Source organism: Nicotiana sylvestris, chromosome 8 (assembly GCF_000393655.2).
Source record: "Nicotiana sylvestris chromosome 8, ASM39365v2, whole genome shotgun sequence".
Lineage (NCBI taxonomy): Eukaryota > Viridiplantae > Streptophyta > Magnoliopsida > Solanales > Solanaceae > Nicotiana > Nicotiana sylvestris.
This window is the reverse complement of record NC_091064.1, coordinates 32106120-32126056: the sequence shown is the minus strand read 5'-3', so window position 1 is coordinate 32126056 and position 19937 is coordinate 32106120. Positions and strand designations below refer to the sequence as shown.

The 19937-nt window shown below is 38.9% G+C and overlaps 1 protein-coding gene across 1 annotated transcript; it reads left to right on the top strand.

Moving 5' to 3' along the window:
• Window positions 1-7339: 7339 nt before the first annotated feature.
• Window positions 7340-8392, top strand: LOC138874879 (uncharacterized). The gene is made up of 3 exons (XM_070153666.1): window positions 7340-7406; window positions 7502-7851; window positions 7937-8392. The coding sequence occupies exons 1-3, from the start codon at window positions 7340-7342 to the stop codon at window positions 8390-8392; spliced, it is 873 nt and encodes a 290-aa protein (XP_070009767.1).
• Window positions 8393-19937: the final 11545 nt, after the last annotated feature.

Genomic DNA, 19937 nt, shown 5'->3' with positions numbered 1-19937 from the left:
CGTGCTTACACTAGGTTAGATTCAGGGATTTTTGGACAGTTTAATCAAAATAATACATAGTTTCATAGCCGTTGGATGATGCCAAATGAAAGGCCAAGATCAATTTTAACCCTTGAACTCGAAACGATGTAGTTTTGGTTCTATACTACGTCATTCGAGTCATCTAAAGTGGCTGAATGGTTCGACCGGGTATGGGGACGAACATTAGGCATGTTTTGAGCGATTTTGGACGGGTTTCAGGGGAAAAGTGTTTGGGCCTGGGGGGGGGGGAGAATTCAATTGATGAGCCCAAAACTTAAATTCTCTTGTTTTAAAACCTTTTTCTCTTTTTCAATTTCAAATTTTTCTTTTCTTTTCAAAAATAAAACCTAAATTAAATCCTAAACCAAATTATCCCATTAGATTAATTACTCAAACTAATATTTACAACAACCAATTAATTACCAAATTAAAAGAAAACTACAAAATTCGAAGATAAATGCAAAAATGAGTTATTTTTGTGATTTTTCTATTTTGTAACACAACCAAATTACTAATTAATTTAAAAATGCAAAATTAAATCCTAAATGCAAATTCAATGTATTTTTTTTTTGTATTTTTCATGAATTAAATAAAATAGATGTGCACAGACAAATGCAAGCAAATTAACAAAAAATGCTACAAAAATCTACGAAATTGCAAACAATGGGAAAAATTTATTTTGTTTGAATTTATGGGAGTAATTCATATAGGGAAAAAATCACGTGCTCACACAGTAGTTTAGGCATTGCGCAAATTTTACATTTTTACATTGAGTTATGCAAGGATTTGGGTGTATTTTTCCCCGATAATATTTGGATTCCAGGCATAAATTCTTCCGAAACAACCCTTAACTGTAATGGTTTCATAAGAGGGGACCCTCTTATGTTTACGGTACTCTTGAAGAGGATGTCTCCTATTCATTCCGGCACTAGCATTTGAAGTACTTGATTAACTTTGAAATGATAAAATTAATTCATCGTTTGGTCAAGAAATAAGATAAAAACAAAATGGCTCTACTTTAGTCCTTCCATTTTCAAAAGTACATAATTATTCGTTGTGCTTAAAAGAAATTTCCATTACATGTGGCTAAAATGTACAACTTGTTTCTACGGGGCTGGCCGCGTAGTCCTCGGTCCTGATGATACATCTTTTTCACAATTTTTTGTTGTCCTGGTTTATGTGGCAGTCAGGGCTCCGTATTCTCATATCATTCCCCCCCAGTGCTTGAATACGAATTGTTACACTGGAAGTCTTGTTCCTTTGGTGATTCCACCAGTGAATGGTTGGATAATCTTTGGTCTGATAGCAAGCTTTATTTCCTGTTAGGTACTTTGCTATAGAGAAAAAGATTATCTAACCACCCCCAGAGGCTTGTAGTGAAGGGTAACTCGTGAATGGTCGGGTAGCCGTTGGTCTGATAGCAAGCTTTGTTTCCTATTAGGAACTTTTCTATCGAGCAAAAGACTATCTAACCATACCATAGAGGTTCATTGTTTCCATGCCTTGTCGTTTAAAGGTCTTATTTCTGCTGATGGTGCTTCCTTCATAGTACGCATTCCATTGCTGCCTCATTAAAACCCTGCCCAGAAAAACCCAAGTGGGACAAAAACTTGATGAAGGGAAAAAAAGTACACCACATACTTTTAGTATAGGTGGTGCTCATCAGTAATAGTATCTTTTAAGGTGTGACACATTCCAGTTGCTCAGCAATTTCACTCCGTCTTGATTTCCAATTCATATGATGCTTTCCCGATGACAGTTGAAACTTAGTAGGGGCCTTCTCACGTCGGACCAAGTTTCCTTGCATTAGGTTCTTGGATGTTTTGAGTCACTTTCCTTAAACTCAAATCTCCCACTTTGAAATAATGGAGATTAGCCCTTCGATTCTAATATTTTTCCATTCTTTGTTTCTGGTCCGCCATCCTTATATGCGCCAAGTCCCTATGTTCGTCAAGCAACTCCAATCTAACCAGCAATGCTTCGTTGTTTGCTTTTTCATTTGCTCAAAAGTATCTCATGGTAGGTTCCCCCGCTTCCACTAGGATCAGGGCTTCGACTCCATATATGAGAAAGAAAGGTGTCTCTTCCATGCTTGATTTGGCCATTGTTCGGTACGCCCATAGCACACTCGTTCACTCTTCGGGCTATTTGTCTTTGGCTGCTTTTAATCTCTTTTTGAGAGTTTTAATAATCACCTTATTTGTCGATTCCGCTTGGCCGTTTGCGCTCGGGTGGTATTGTGAAGATGTGATTCTTTTGATTTTCAAGTCTTCAAGGAATTTGGTGACCTTTGTGACTATAAATTGTGGCCTTTTGTCATAGGCTATTTCTTTTAGTATTCTAAACCTACAAATTATATTCTCGCAGAAGAAATCGACCACTAATTTTCTGGTAAAGACCTATTTCAACCCACTTACAGAAGTAATCAGTTAAAATAATTTTTTTTTTACCTTACCAGGAACCAGTTGCAGCGGACCAACTACGTCCATCCCCCATTTAATTAATGTCCAAGGAGACAATACCAGATGTAGTAGTTTTGCCGGCTGATGCACCAACAACGCATGGTGTTGACACTTGTTACATTTATGAACAAATGCATTAGCGTTTTGTTCCATCCGGGGCCAATAGTATCTTGCCCTAACTAACTTTAACACTAGTGATTGCACCATAGTGATTCCTACAAATTCCTTCTTGGGCTTCTCTTATTACATAACCAGCCTCAGAGGGTCCTATATATCGGGCCGACGGGCCTTGGAAAGACTTCCTATATAAGTGGCCTCCCCTGAAGCAGTAACGAGCTACTTTGGTATGGAGTGCCCGGGACACCTTTGGATCTTCGGGTAGTTTGTCGTGCTTAAGATAGTCGATGATTTCATTTATCCAGTCCCAAACCATATTGGTTGCATTTACTTCATAATAATCATCCACAACCAATACTGAATGCATGAGCTGTACGACCACATCGGAGTCTAATACCTTTATTTCTATGGACGAGCCTAGATTAGCCAGTGCATCTACTTCTGCATTTTCTTCTCTTAGGATGTGGGTGATTGACCATTCCTAGAACCATGAGAGCAGAGTCTGGACTTTTACTACATATTGTTGCATGCGCTCCTCTTTAGTGTCGAAGATCTCGTATACCTGATTCACTACTAGTTGTGAATCACATTTTATTTTGATGGCCTCAGAGTCCAGTCCCCAGGCCAATTCAAGTCTTGCAATCAAAGCCTTATACTCGGCTCATTGTTAGTCAAAGGCACAATTCTTATGGCCTGCATCAAGGTTTCTCCTGAGGGCGTAATTAGTACCCCCCCGAGTCCGGACCTTTTCAGGTTGGAAGCTCTGTCCATGAAAAAGGTCCAGACTCCTGATGTCGTTTCTGACACCATCACCGCTTCTTTGGTGGCCAAAGGCAGCAATTTAAGACTAAAATCGGCCACGAAGTCATCCAAAACTTGCGATTTAATCGCAGTCCTAGGTTTATACTCCATGTCAAATTCACTCATTTTGACTGCTCATTTGGCTAGTCGACCTGATAGTTCAGGCTTGTGAAGGATATTCCGCTGGGGAAAGGTTGTCACCACGGCTATAGGGTGGAATTGAAAATAAGGCCTAAGCTTTCACGCAGCGACTACGAGAGCTAAGGCCAATTTTTCGAGGTGAGGGTAGAGAGTTTTCTCTCCCGTTAAAATTTTACTAACATAATAAATAGGAGATTACATACCTTTATCTTCACGGACTACAACAACACTTACCTTTACCTGCAACACCGCTAAGTAAATTAGAAACTGTTCGCCTACTTCTGATTTAGATAGTAATAGAGGGCTCGATAAATACCTTTTAAAATCTTTCAAAGCATGCTGGCATTTCAGAGTCCATTCGAAGTTGTTCTTCTTTTTCAAAAGTGACAAGAAGTGATGGCATTTTTCTGATGATCGGGAAATGAACCTGCTTAAAGCAGTCAGTCTTCCAGTTAACCTATGAACATCCTTCACATTTGATAGGTAGTCGTGAATGTCTTCAAGGTCTTTGATTTTATCGTGATTGACTTCAATACCCCTTTGTGACACCCGGAAACCTAAGAACTTACTAGAGCTTTACTTTGAATGCACATTTTTGGGGGTTAAGCTTCATGTTATGCTTCCTTAGGATGTTAATGGTTTCTTAGAGGTGCTTCAGATGATCACCCGCATCCAAAGACTTAACCAACATATAATCTATGTGAACTTTCATTATTTTCCCTATTTATTTGTCTAACATTTTTTTCACAAGCCTCTAGTAAGTGGATCCGACGTTCTTAAGCCCGAAAGACATTACATTATAACAATATGTGTCAAAGTTCATTATGAACAAAGTTTTTTCCTGATCCTCTAGGTTCATTTTGATTTAGTTGTACCCGGAATAAGCATCGAGGAAACTCATCAACTCATGCCCGTCCATCGCATCAATCATTTGATCAATGTTTGGCAATGAGATAAGTCTTTTGGGCACACCTTATTCAGATCCTTATAATCTACGCTCATGCAAAGTTTATTACTCTTTTGGAACTACTACTATATCATCTAGCCAGTCAAGATACTTTACCTCCCGGATTGAACCGATATCAAGCAATCGAGTTACCTTTTCTTTGACAAACTTGTTTTTGACCTAGGCAATATGGCATTTCTTCTGCATTACTGGAGAAATGTTGGGATCCTGACTTAATTTGTGCACGTCCACATCTAGCAGGATACATTTCATATCCGCATGCGACCACGCAAAATAGTCAATATTAAATTTAAGAAATTCTATAAATCCTGTCCTGAGCTCGGGGTTTAGTCCTGTCCCCAACTGGAATTTCCTCTCCAAGAACTTCTTGAATAATGCGACTTGTTTGAATTCTTTCGCTGTGTATTTGGTTGCGTCCGTTTCTTTTGGTACTAGATATACCTTGGTACCTTATAGGATTCCGGCGATTCCCGTCTTTGTCAACTTTGTTTGGCTTAGGAGTAGGCGTTGGTTCCTGTAATTTCTATGCCGCATGTTCCTTCCCTTTGCTACTGGAAACCGAGATTGCATTCATCTCCCGTTCCGCCATTTGATCTCCTCTTATTTTGTGTAATTACCTTGGGATTTTCAAAAGTTAATGATATATTGATGGCACAACCTTCATCTTGTGTAGCCATGGTCTTCCAAGAATAATGTTGTAGCCCATGTCGTCGTCTACTACTTCAAACAGGGTCGTCTTCATGACCCCTTCGGCATTCGTGGGCAGCAGAATATTCCCTCGGGTTGTCACACTTGCTAAGTTGAACCCGACGAGGAGCTTTGTGGCCAGAATGATGCTTCCGGTTAGCTTGTCATGTTCCAGCACTCTCCATTAGATAATATTGGGTAACTCTCTGGGCCCACCAAAACACATTTAATTTTAAAATCTAAAATATTAAGAGAAATTACCAGGGTATCATAGTGTGGTAGTAGGTATCTATCGGCGACCTCTTCCGTGAAGGTGATATCGTCTTCGGCGACTTCCCGGAGTCTTTAGCTATGGATCACTGATACCTTTGTCTTTTTGCTACAGAAAAGTTACACCATTAATCTCATTCCCTCTAAAATCATGTTGATGGTTAGACGGGGAGGATATTCTCTTGTCTTTGAGGGTTCCGTATTATCCTATTTGCAGTCATAGTTATTTTTATCCCGGTCGCTTAAGAACTCTCAAAGATGGCCGTTTTTCAGCAATGTCGCCACCTTCTCACGCAAATATCGCCAGTCCCCAGTCTGGTGGCCGTTAGTCCCATGGTATTCACACCATAGGTTAGGATCCCTCTGATTAGGTCGGATCTCATCGGCCTTGGTAACCATGCTTTTTTAATGTTCCTCATCGCCAATACTAGTTCCACTATCCTGACATTAACGTTATGCTCGAGCAATCTGGGTTAGGTGGAATCTCAGGACCCGATACCTCTTTGTCCTGCAACGAGCTATTATTCTGGCCACGGCCAGCTGTTCTATCGATAGCGAACTTGTCCTCTGATCGAAAACCTCTATCGCGTCCTTAAGACCTTTCGTAGGGCAAAAATCGACCTTTAGAGGATCGTCAATCTGCACCAAAATTATCCTTCAACTTTTCCTTATTCTACTCTCCGTCCCGACCCTTGGATGATGCCAAAAAACCGAGTTGGTCATCCTCTATCCTTATCTTCAATTCGTAACGGTTTTGGACATGTGCCTATCTTGTTGCCTGGAACTCGAGAAGACTTTCTTTTAGTTTTCAGGAATTGTCAAAGCTCCTCGGGTTCAGACTCATAGCCTTAGCTTCCCATTCATCTGGCACTAACGGTAGCAGCATCATTTCTTTCTGAAATCTGGTCACGAACTCTCGCACTAGTTCTGACTCTCCTTGCGCAATTTTGAATATGTCGGCCTTTCAGGCCTACACATTATAGTTTGATCTTCAATCTTTGTTTTTATAAGTCCAAGAATATATGTTAAAAATAGTTTATCTTTAATTGAATCCTTAAGTTATTCATCATGTCTAATTCAATTGTAATCAAAATATCTTGGTAAACGGATTAATTGGCCTTGGTTTATGCTCGAATATAGTTATTATAATATGTGTTAGGTATTGTATCTCATATATTTTAAAAGGGGAAAAACACCGATAAAAACTAAAAAATCTGATAAAATTGAACTGTTGAAAGACCAATTGTTTTGATTTGATTTTAATATTTGGGAAATCGACTTAATTTGTTTAATTTTTTATAGAGGAAAATCGACACAAACTAAATCATAGAACATCAACTTAGTATCCCCTTGGATTATCCAGCTTTAAAAGAAAATTAACTAATGTAAAATACTTGAAAAGGTTTCCATTACCAATATTCCTTTTTGTTTATTGCTTAATTAGTTAATATCTGTGATGACCGGATAGGTCATCTTATATTTTTTAACCTAATTCTGCACTTTGAAGCCTTAAAACCCTCATTTTAACCCTCCTCAATTTCCGTGCGTAGTGGATATGTTCCCGGAGAGCTTTTATGTTAAAAACTGATAAAAATATAAAATTTTAGCTTGAAATCTATTTGAGCTGACTTCGGTCATCGTTTTGAGTGAACAGACCCGGATTCATGTTTTGACGGTCCCGGTGGGTCCGTATCATGATTCACCTCCGCTCCAAAGTTTTTAGGGTGGTTACCCAGGCCGACAGGTTCAGTTTGAGGGTCAGCAATCACAACAGCCGAGGTCTTATTATACTTGTGGTGATCCGAGGCACATTTCTTGATTTTGTGCTCGAGCATCAAGCAGTTCTCAACATTAGGGTTCTCGTGCCATGGTCATGGCGCCAAGTGCTTTACCGCCCGCTCAGCCAGCTAGAGGTAGGGGTCAGGAAGCAAGAAGTGGAGGTCAGGCCGCTATAGATGGAGGCCAGCCAGCCAGAGCCCATCCTCGAGATCTAGTTCAGAGTGGTGGTCCCAGCCCTAATGTTATGCTTTTCCAGCCAGGTCTAAGGCTGAGTCATATGATGTCTCCATCACAGATACGGTTTTAGTTTGCAGTAGAGATGTCTTAGTTCTATTTGATCCAAGTTCTACTTATTCCTACGTGTCATCCTATTTTGCTTCATATTTAGTTGTGCCTCGTGGTTCTTTGAGTGCTCATGTGTATGTGTCCACACACATGGGTGATGCTATTGTTGTAGATCGTGTTTATCGTTTGTGTGTGGTTACCATTGGGAGTCTTGACACTCACGTAGATCTCCTACTTCTCAATATGGTTGATTTTTTTGTCATTTTGGGTATGGATTGGCTGTCACCTTATCTTGATATATTGGATTGTCACGCCAAGACGGTGACTTTAGCCTTGCCGATGTTGCCTCGATTAAAGTGGAGACGGACTCTTAGATTCTACCAGCAGGGTTGTATCTTATGTGAAGGCTCACCATATGGTCGAGAAGAGGTGTCTAGCTTATTTGGCTTATGTTCGCGATTCTAGTGCGGAGGTTCCTTCGATGGATTCAGTATCAATTATTCGCGAGTTTCCAGAGATGTTTCCTGCAGACCTTCTATGGATGCCACCCGATAGAGATATCGACTTCTTCATTGATTTGGCTTCATGTACTCAGCCTATTTCTATTATGTCATACCGTGTGGCCCCACCAGAGCTGAAAGAATTGAAGGAGCAGTTGCAAGATTTGCTTGATAAGGTTTTCATTAGACCTAGTGCCTCTCCCCGAGGTACACCTATGTTGTTTGTAAAGAAAAAGGATGGATTGATGAGGATGTGCATAGATTACCAGCAATTGAACAAAGTCACTATCAAGAACAAGTACCCATTGACGAGGATTGATGACTTATTTGATCAGCTTCAGGGTGCCAAGGTGTTTTTATAGATTGATGTGAGGTGTGGCTACCATCAGTTGAGGATTAGGGCATCCGATGTCCCTAAGATAGCTTTTCGGACTCGGTATGGGCATTATGAGTTTCTAGTGATGTCATTTGGGTTGACAAATGCCCCAAAAACATTTATGGATTTGATGAACCGGGTGTTCAAGCCCTTCCTAGATTCCTTTGTGATTGTGTTTATTGATAATATCTTGATATACCCCCGCAGTCGAGAGGAGCATGAGCAACATATTCGGATCATTCTTCAGACTCTGAGACACAACCAGTTATATGCTATGTTTTCAAAATGAGAGTTTTGGTTGGACTAAGTTGCTTTCTTGGGGCACGTTGTATCGGTAGAGGGTATTCAGGTGGATCCTAAGAAGATTGAGGCAATTCAGAACTAGCCTAGACCTACTTCAGCTATAGAGATCCGAAGTTTTTTAGGATTGGTGGGTTATTACCGTCGGATTGTGGAGGGGTTTTCATCTATAGTAGCCCGTATACCAGGTTGACCCAGAAGGGTTCCCCATTCAGATGGTCAGACGAGTGTGAGGTGAGCTTTCAGAAGCTCAAGAATTCTTTGACTACGACACCAGTATTGGTGTTACCCACAGGTTCAGGATCTTATACAGTATATTGCGATGCATCTCGTATTGGACTTGCTGCGGTATTGATGCATGGTGGTATGGTGATTGCATATGCGTCGGGACAGCTGAAGGTTCACGAGAAGAATTACCCTGTTCATGACTTAGAGTTGGCAGCCATTGGCCATGCACTGAATATTTGGAGGCACTATATTACGATGTGTCGTGTGAGGTATTCACGGATCATCGGAGCTTGCAATATTTGTTCAAGAAAAAAGAGCTCAATATGAGGTAGATGAGGTGGTTGGAACTATTGAAAGACTATGACATCACCATCTTGTATCGTCCTGGGAAAGCCAATGTGGTGGCTGAGGCTTTGAGTAGAAAGTCAGTAAGTATGGGCAGCTTTGCATATATTCCAGTCTGTGAGAGACCGCTTGCATTAGATGTTCAGGCTTTGGCCAATCAGTGCATGAGGTTGGATATTTTTGAGCCCAGTCATGTTCTAGCTTGTACAGTCGCTCGGTCTTTATTATTTGAGTGCATCAGGGAGCAGTAGTATGATGACCCTCATTTGCTCGTCCTTAGAGTCAGAGTGCGGCACGATGATGCCAAGCATGTTACAGTCAGAGATGATGGAGTTTTGTGGATGCAGGGTCGTGTTTGTGTGCCTAATGTGGATGGACATCGTGATTTGATCCTAGAGGAGGCCCCCGATTCCCGGTATTCTATTCATCCGAGCGCCGCCAAGATGTATCAGGACTTGCGGTAGCATTATTGGTGGAGGAGGAAGAAGAAGGATATAGTTGCATTTGTAGCTCGGTTTCTAAATTGTCAGCAGGTAAGTATGAGCATCAGAGACCTGGTAGTTTGCTTCAGAAGTTAGAGATTCCTGAGTTGAAGTGGGAGCGTATCACTAGGGATTTTGTTGTTGGACTCCCACAGACTCAGAGGAAGTTTGATGTAGTTTGGGTCATTGTGGACCCGCTGACCAAGTCAACGCATATCATTCTTGTGGCAGTTACCTATTCTTCAGAGCGGTTAGCTGAGATTTATATTCACGAGATCTTTCGTCTTTATGGTGTGCCCATGTCTATCATTTCTGATCGAGATACTGTTGATACCCAATTTTTCCCTATATATTTTCGATATGCAAAATAACTTCAATATAGCATATAAATGCATACATAAGCATGTTCAAATGTTCTATTATTTTTCCATAATTATTAAAGTTTTTTAAATCAATTTATTTCCCTTTTTTATCCGTAAAATCTCAACAATTATTTCCAGAATTATTATTTTTGATGATTCATTTATTGGATTTTTATATTTATGCCAAAATATGCCTAATGTAATTTTTTACATATTTTTACAATTTTATTTAATATTTTAAAGCTAAATTGCATATAATTACAATATTAGCCCTTTTAAGGTTTAATCAGGATTCACATTTATAAAATGGGATCCTGTATTTTTAAATTGTTAATTATATATTATAAATAATTGTAGTGCCTTCAATTTATTTTCAGAAATTTATTTACTATTTCTTATAAATTAAAAAGGGAAAAGTGGCTATTTAAATTTTAGCCCAAATTGGTCTTTGACTTGACCCCAAATCAAACCCAGTTTCCCCAGCCCAATTTCAATTTAAACCCGACCCCTAACCCAATTAAACCAGCCCAACCCAAATCATTTTAATCCAGGTCGTTGATCATTCAGATCAACGGCTATCATTACCCCTTACCATAATTAATCCCAAACGGCCCTCTACCCTAACTCACTTTTCACCAAACGCCGCCCTTGAATCCCTCTCCTATCAATTCTCTCTGCAACCTCACATGAACCCTAGCTACCGCCACCCAATTCTACCCTAATCCACCTCAATCCCCAACTAATCCATGGCCTCATATGGCTGATTGAGATGTATACCGGCCTCCTACATCTTCTGGTGGCCCGTTTGTGTGATTTCATGGCCAGACCTCGAGGAAATCTGGTCCAGTCCTTACTCAACTTCCATTCATGGCCTTTCTCCGGCCATCCCTAATCTTTCTCCGGCCAGCCATGGCCGTTCAAGTCAGATCCTTGATTTTTCTGGTTAGATCGACAACTTTCAAGGTCTTTCTCACTTTTTCTGGGTTCTCTGAAACCCTAGCTTTAAGGTGTTTTGATTTTCTTTCAGATCTACCTAGATATGTGCTTATTACGAACTTCTTAAGTGTTTTCTTGAAGGTTCTTCGATTTTCTTTCAAAATGACTCTTCATTTTTTTTCAACGATTAGGGTTTCTCTTAACTTCTTTTAAAGATATCTTCTCTGATTTTTAATGTATTTTATTGTTTTACTATGTTCAAATGACTTTCTTATGCTTTCCTTCTACTTGATTCAGCATGTTGAAAACCCTAGATCCATTTTGGTCTTATCTGAGTTCTGAAACTATTCTTGTTTGTTTGAATGTCTACTTGTTCGATTAAGCTCTTTGTTTCTAACTCTCTTTTTCTTGTTTGACTTATCTGATTCTAAGTTCTTATCATCTCTTAAACGCGACTACTGTCGAAGCCCTAATTTCTTAAAAGAGTTTACCTCGCTTATTACTATAAGTCTGAAGGTCTTTACTTATTTTTGACTTTCTTACCTATTACTATGTTCTTCTTCACTTTTGATTTTATGTGACTACTTGACCTCATTGACTACTGTACTTCAAATAGGTCACTTTTACTACTGAATCCTAGCTTACCCCTACTACTACTGTATGTTTGTGTTGCTTCTTTTTGTCAACATGTTTGACCCTGCATGCCTGTTCATTCCTTGCTATTTATATGTTGAGGTGTAGAATCATGAGCCTTTCTAGATTGATTCTGACTCCCTCAATGTTGCGACTGATTGCAAAGGGTTCCCTTATAAACTCTAATTTGTTACTCATTTGTTTAAATTAATTGATTTCTTTCCTTTACTGTGATGTTTGTTCTTACTAAATACTTTCCCAAAATGAAGCATATTTTTGCACTTAGACTCAGTCATTTACTTCATTATTTTACTCCCCCCTTATATGGCAAGAATCAATATGTCTCAAACTGGTTTCTTTCCTTAAATAACCCTGTTAGTATCCGTTAAGTTGTGATTCCTTAATTAAAGGGAATCATTTGTGCTAATTGATTCTGATTTTGACTATTACCATGCTTGTGTTAAGACTTTACTTATTACATTATTCTTCACTTCTTTTCAAAACTATAAATACCCTACCCTCTCTTCTTTCAAATATACGAACAATTTGAGTTCAAAACACACACTTACACTCAAAAGCTCTCTCTTTCTTTACTGCTACTTTTTCTGCTGCTTTGTCTAGCCGGCTGAAAGCCAAGGCTAGACTGTGGAATCTTGCTTGCTTTACCTTTTTGCACTTTGTTTCTCTACTGGTATGTCCTAGTTAATTTTCAAGCCTCAACAACAACATGCTTTCTTTAGTTGCCTCAGTTTTTTATTCTTGTCTACTTCTACTCATGTTTTTGCATTCAAGTCACATTATTAGCAGGCTGTAATGTGTTCCCTTCCCCTTTAGATTAATGCTTCCCTATGTATGTACTCTGCCAGTCACTTGTTGTATACTTGCTACCTTATTAATCCCAAACCCCCATATCCCCTCTATGTGTTTGTGTTCCTTTGGCTGGTTTGTGGTTATGCCAGCATCATCTATTGATGTGCATGACCAAACCAGGCCCCTGCTGGGGTCATACAATGTATCCCCAAAATCCCTTGCCCCTTTTGTATCACTACTAATTCTGTTAGTTGCTTTCAAAAATGATTATCAGTCCAGCTTTCAAAAAATAAACCCATTTTTCAAACTATGTTCTACACTTCCACTATATTCTTAGAATCTAGGTTCTGCCTCTCTTGTGTAAGCCTTGCTTTGGGACCCTTGAGCTCCCTCTAAACTTGGACACATAAGGGTTGGCCCTTCCACACTGCACCCATCTCTGTCTGGCTATGCAAACCTGGGTGTAAGCACTTCCTAGGATCCCATGAGGTCTTTAGGGAACTTTGATACACCCAGGTATGAGAATGCTTTGAAATTCTGGCACTGAAATGGTTCATTACATAACTCAGAGAGGAAGTCACGATCAGGCTTTCCTTTGGTTGTAATTTCCTATTTCTACACTTCTTTTGTAATTCAATCATTTGGGCTGTAATAATTTGAAAATAATTATGGGGGTGATTAGTGAAAAAGGATGGGTAGTTGCATGTGGGGTAAATTGGGTAGATATCATGCCTATAGGGTCTGCTCTAGTTTAAAGTAAATTCTGCATGTTTTACTTCCACACTTAGATACCATGCCTATAGGATCTAAATGGCTCTAATTAGATATCATGCCTATAGGGTCTGCTCTGGTTTAAAATAAATTCTGCATGTTTTACTTCCACACTTAGATACCATGCCTACAGGATCTAAATGGCTATAATTAGATATCATGCCTATAGGGTTAAAAATCAGCTTTGTAATTAGAGATCATTCCTATAAGGTCTAAAACCAGTTTTGTAAAAAAAATCAGTTTGACTTGTGCCTGTCTGAATCAGATTAAATAACCTACTCTTCTCGTGTCATTAGAAAGCATGCCTATAGGATCCAAATCGCCTGTTTAGATTAATCACAGCTTTACTGCATCAATATAGATATCATGCTCATAGGATATCACTACTACGCTTAGACAAGCGCTAGGTAACTACCTAAATAACACTGGAATCGCCTTCGTTAATTACCAATTGCTACAACCAACAGGCAGGCCTGATTCAGACTTCTTTTCTGAGTTATATGATGACTCTAGTTCTGACTCAAACTCTGCATTAGGATTTTATAATTTAGACCTTAAGTGTGTTTAAGTCATGCTATTTATGTGCTTTATTTGTGGAGGTAGACATCAGCCTTATAACTGCTTACATGTTTCCCTCTAAATGCAGTCCTACATGTTTTTTTAATGTCGCCTAGCCTTTTACCTTTAAACCTAGGAGTCAGCCTAAAATCCTCCCTCTTAGGAATAGTAGTCCTAAAAATTCCTCTGGGACTGATAGGAAAGGGGCGGGTAATAGCATGCAATAGAGGTCGAGACTAATCCGCGCTATAATACCTTAAAAGGGTGGGAAGGGTAGTTATGGATATGATGACTGGTGCGCTAATACCACATGTATCCCCTCTTATGAGGAGTGTCATACTGGGTATTGCATTGAGGTGATCCATATTACAAACAAACCTAGGACCCCCCCCCCCCCCCTTTTATTATTTTTACAAACATGTTTAGCTTATAACTCTTTCAAACCTTTCCTTTCAATAATTGTTTTTAAATGCTTGTGTGTGTGTGTGTAACGTAAATCCCCTCTTACTTGACCCTTACTTGATTACTTTCTAATTTGCACAAATTCACAAAAGAACTATCTGGCTGGGAACCACACTAGAGGATCCTGAGGGGAGCCTAACACCTTCCCATTGGGATAATTTCAAGCCCTTGCCCAATTTCTAGTTATCAAACATAGATGTAAATGAACTCTGTAGGTGTCCTAATGCGCCTCAAACTATTAGGTGGCGACTCTTCAAGATGCCCAATTCCCATAGAGGAAAATGACTTATTACACCTCATGAATGTCGAAACACAGAAACTCCTCTCCGTTTGGATGGGGGAAAAAGGGGCGCGATAGGTACGATGTTCACCTCGCATTTCTAGAGAGTAGTACAACGTGAGTTGGGCATGCTAGTTGAGCTAAACACATCATTTCATCTTCAGATGAACGGACAGTCTGAGCTCACTATTCAGATATTGGAGGATATGCTCTGCCTGTGTTATCGACTTCGGAGGCTCTTGGAATTAGTTCTTTTCACTTGTAGAGTTTTCCTACAATAGCAGCTATCAGTCGAGCATCCAAATGGCTCCCTATGAGGAATTATATGGTAGACAGTGCCGATCTCCAGTTGGATGGTTCGAGCTGGGGAGGCTCGGTTATTGGGTACACATTTGGTATAGGATGCCTTGGATAAGGTCAAGATTATTCAGGATCGACTTCGCACAGCCCAGTCTAGGCAGAAGTGTTATGTCGACCGTAGAGTTTGTGATGTTGCATTCATGGTCGGATAGCGGGTATTGCTCTGGGTTTCACCCATGAAGGGTGTAATGAGGTTAAGAAAGTAGGGCAAGTTGCTCCCTAGATATATCAGACCTTTTGAGATTCCTAGAGAGTGGGTGAGGTGGCTTACAAGCTCGCATTTCCACCTAGTTTATCAGCAGTTCATCCGGTATTCCATATGTCCATGCTTCAGAAGTATAAAGGCATCCGTCCCACGTGTTAGATTTAAGCTTTGTCCAGTTGGACAAGGATTTGACTTATGAGAAGGAGTCGGTGGCTATTCTAGCCTGGCAGGCTCGTTTGTTGAGATCGAACAGTTATCCTTCAGTCCGAGTGAAGTGAAGAGGTCAGCCCGTCGAGGCAGCTACTTGGGAGTCCATGTCGGATATGTGGATTAGATATCCCCACCTTTTTCATTTGTCCAGGTACTTTTCTATGTCCGTTCGAGGATGAAAGGTTGTTTTAGAGGTGGAGAATGTGATGACCCGATAGGTCATCTTATATTTTTGAACCTAATTCTACATTTTGAAGCCTTAAAAACCTCATTTTTACCCTTCTCGATTTGCTTGCATGTTCGGTCATGTTTCCGGAAATCTTTTATGTTAAAAACTGATAAAAATATGATATTTTAGATTGGAAATCCATTTGAGTTGACTTCGCTCATCATTTTTATTGAACGGACCCAAATTCGTATTTTGACGGTCCCGGCAGGTCTGTATCATGATTTGGGACATGTGCATATGCCCGGAATCGAATTTGGAAGTCCCCAGCCCGATTATCGGACTTTGTAGAAATTTGAAAGTTAAAGGCTTAATGAATTTGAAATGTTTGACCAATGGTTGATTTTCTGATATCGGGTCCGTATTTTGGTTTCGGAACCCGGTATAGGTCCAATACGATATTTGTGAATTGTCTGTGAAATTTGGTGATAAACGGAGTAGGTTTGATGTGATTCGGAGGTCCAGTTGTGAAAATAAAAGTATCAAAGTTTTCTTGAAAATTTCAATTAATTTGGTGGTTAATTCGTAGTTCTAGGTATTATTTTGGCGATTTGATCGTGCGAGCAAGTTCGTATGATATATTTAGACTTGTGTGCACTTTTGGTTTGGATCCCCGAGGGATCGGGTGAGTTTCGTATAGGCTACAGAGTAAAAATTTGACTTAGAACATTGCTAGTATTTCCAGTTCTGGTGCAGGCCTCTGATCTCGCATTTCCGAGATCAGGCATAGCATTTGCGAGATCAGGTATCACATTTATGAGCTACTCATCGCATTTGCAAAGAGTAGCTAGGCCACCTTATGTTCGCATTTGCGATATATACTTCACATTTGCGATGGGGACTGGGAGGGGAGATTCTTCGCATTTGCGATAAAAGCAAAAGTGTGTAGAACTTCTCATTTGTGATGGTTTCTTCGCATTTGCGAACCCAGGTCGCAAATGCGACATCTGCAATCGATCAAATATGACTTAGACGAGATTTTTGGTTCATTCTTCAAATTTTCAAATTCACAAACCCTACAGGCGATTTTTCAAAGAACTTTTCTTCTCCAAATCATTGGTAAGTGATTCTAAACTAGTTTATTTCAATCTTTCACTACTTTTCCTAAGTTTTCAAAATAAAAACTAGAGTTTTCATGGTGGAAATTGGGGGTATTTGATAAAATTAGGGATATTTCTAAAAAAACAGGGATTTAGACCTTAAATTGAGGTCGGATTCCAAAACACATGACATAATCGGGCTCGGGGGTGAATGGTAATCAGGTTTTGGTCCGAATTTCAGGTTTGGACCAAGCAGGCGTAGTTGTTAACTTTTGTTGACTTTTTCAATAATGACCTAAATTGAATTCTTTACAATCGTGGGTAGTTCCTAAGGATTAATTTGAATCGTTTGGTTGATAAATTGCTAGATTTTATTGGTTCGTAGGTTTGTTTCAAAGACAAAGCGGTGGTTGAGCTTTGAGTTTGGTCTTTGGAGTGAGGTAAGTGTCGTGGTTAACCTTGACTTGTAGGAATATGACTTGTTGTCTATTTGCTACATGTTTAGATGTTGGGTACAATGTATATGTGAGGTGACGAGTACTTATGCATCGTTGTCGGGTTAAAGCATGCGGGTTGGACTTGATTCCTTGTAATTATTGGTTCTTTGATCATGTTATCCATGTTTAGACTAGTTATTGTTAAATTGATAATTCTTATCATGTTTACGAATTTCTGGTGATAATTGAGTATTGATTTCAAAGTTGAGGTTAGTATTGTGGAACCAAATATTTAAGTAAGGCTTGTTCTTGTTATTCTTATCTCCTGTTATTATTTGTTCATTGCTTTATGGTAAGGGAGAGTGTTAATAATGCACGAAGGGTGATGTCGTGTCATATTGTGAGTGTTAATACACGAAGGGTGATGTCGTGCCATAATTTGAATGTTAATGCACGAAGGGTGATGCCATGCCATATTCTGAGTGTTAATGCACGAATGGTAATGTCGTGCCATGTTATGAGAGTTAATGCACGAAGGGTGATGCCGTGTCGTTCATAGCCTCGTCACTACTTCGTCAAGGTTAGGCTCGACACTTACTAGTACATGTGGTCGGTTGTACTGATACTACACTCTACACTTATTGTGCAGATTTTGGTGCCAGCCCTAGATGATCATGAGGTTAGCAGCTGGACTTGCTCGACAGGAGACCCAAGGTAGATCTGCTGGCATCCTCATACCCTGGAGTCTCTTCCTAGTTTTATTATTTTACTGTTTCTTTTCCTTTAGAACAATGTATTTTCTTTCAGATTCTGTTTGTAGTAAATCATTGTAGCTCACGCGTTGTAATTCCAGATCCTAAATGTATCAGATGTTATGGGTTTGTGTTATTCCGCAAATCAGTTTTAGCTTTTGTTTAGCTTAATTGTTCTTATTATTATTATTGAAATTGGCTAAATTGGCATTAAGAATCCTCTGACATTGGTTTGCCTAGCAAGTGAAATGTTAGGCATCATCACAGTTCCGACGATGGGAATTCCGGGTCGTTACAATATCATCTTTTGTAATTCATATAAATGTCCAACGAAAGTACGAAGCACATACTTACAAGATCAATTCTTCTAATAAGACCGTTTGATGAAATCGAGCAATTGAAAAGGTTGGTTTCGCCCCTAGGTATGATAATTCGAAGTTATTATATGAAAGAATATTACTATCCTATTAAAAACACATCTTAAATTTGAAGACAATATTTGTTTAGGAAATCTATTTGTTAATGTAGGCATAAGGCTATCATTATCTCTTACATAAGACGCATAAATATGTCAAACTGACTCTTGACTCTTGAGTTGAATTGAAATAAACTAATGCCCAATATAATATTCTAAGTTCTCTAACATGACTAATTGAAATTCATTCTATTAATTATTCTCTTTATTTCAATTTAAATGACACATTTTTTTTATTAGTACGTTCCAAAACGAATTGCATATTTTTACAATTGGAAATAATTCAACTTTAAACTCTTCATTTTACTCATTTTACCTTTGATGAGAAGTTTTTATAACCAAATAAATGTCATGGTCTCACAAGCTTTTATTTCTTAAGCTTTTAAAACTATAAATTTCAAAAATCTTCTCTTTTTTTATTCTTAAATTCTGTGTCGAGTCAAACTACCTAATCTAATTTAAAGCGGAGGAAGTATTAATTATGCACCTCACATAACTTCTCATAAAGGTGCCATTCAAGATCTAAGGTTTTGCTTGCAAGTGTCCCGTGAGAAGTTTGTGGTGTTAATAGGATCTAATGACAACATTGCTTTTTGTGTTTGAAGTTACTTTTTGCAAAAGAATCCTTTTTTCTTTACCTATTAGTCCATTAGTAAAACCCCTAACACATTTAAAGAAAAATTTAAAGGACAAAAAAACACATACGTATCTTTCTCAGACATTTCAAAAGAACCTCTTTTTTGCTAACTTATTAACATGCTGACACATGAAAGTGCAGTGATCATTTAGAGACTTTTGCCACTAGCAATAGAGTCCTTCATTTTCTTTTCTTTATTTCGCCAGTCTAAGAGTCCAATTCTTTTCACTGAGAAATGTAATTGTTGCTTAATTGATCGATTCTAACATGATTTTTTTGGATGGGACCTTCTCCCGTCCCTAATTACTTGAACTTGTCTTAACTCTTAATTTATAAACTATGTTTCTCTACGAGACTATGTACTAAACTTAGTCTGAATTCGGCTAGAACTAAGTTCTGAAACATTGATCAGAATTGAAATATATGCATAGGATATTGTAAATCAGACGTGAACCCCTTTTTCATGCTGCTATTGGCAAAATATGGTATTTGCAATTAATTATTATTTTGCTGCATTATAAGTAAACCACTCTAGTATTTTTTGTCTAGATCATGAGTACCTTGCGAAATTACTTTTAGCAGTAATTTTGTGGTTAGTTAATTGAATACTAATTCATAGTTTCTTATTAAACTTGGATGAAAAAAAGATGTATCAATGTAACAACGTTAATCATTTATGGAAATTGGGCCCAACTTTTGTTTCTAGGTTTGGGAGGTGGGGACGTAAAAATTGCAGGGTGGGGCACCCTATTTGGTCGCCTCCATTTATCTTCATGTTGTGCAGTCTATCCCTGCACCTATCAATGAAATCCTGGGCATTCTCATGATGCTCACCTCCGAAGATAGGAGGGTGTAGCCTAGTCCATCTGTCCAATTACTGTTACATCTCCCGTTTTCGTACGTTAAAATTTCGCTTTCAGTTAACCGACATAGAGTCGGCGATGAACTCATCTTGACGTTAACGTACTTACGCTATTTGTAATAAGCGATAAATAAGTGTTATGAAGGATAAAGGGGTACAC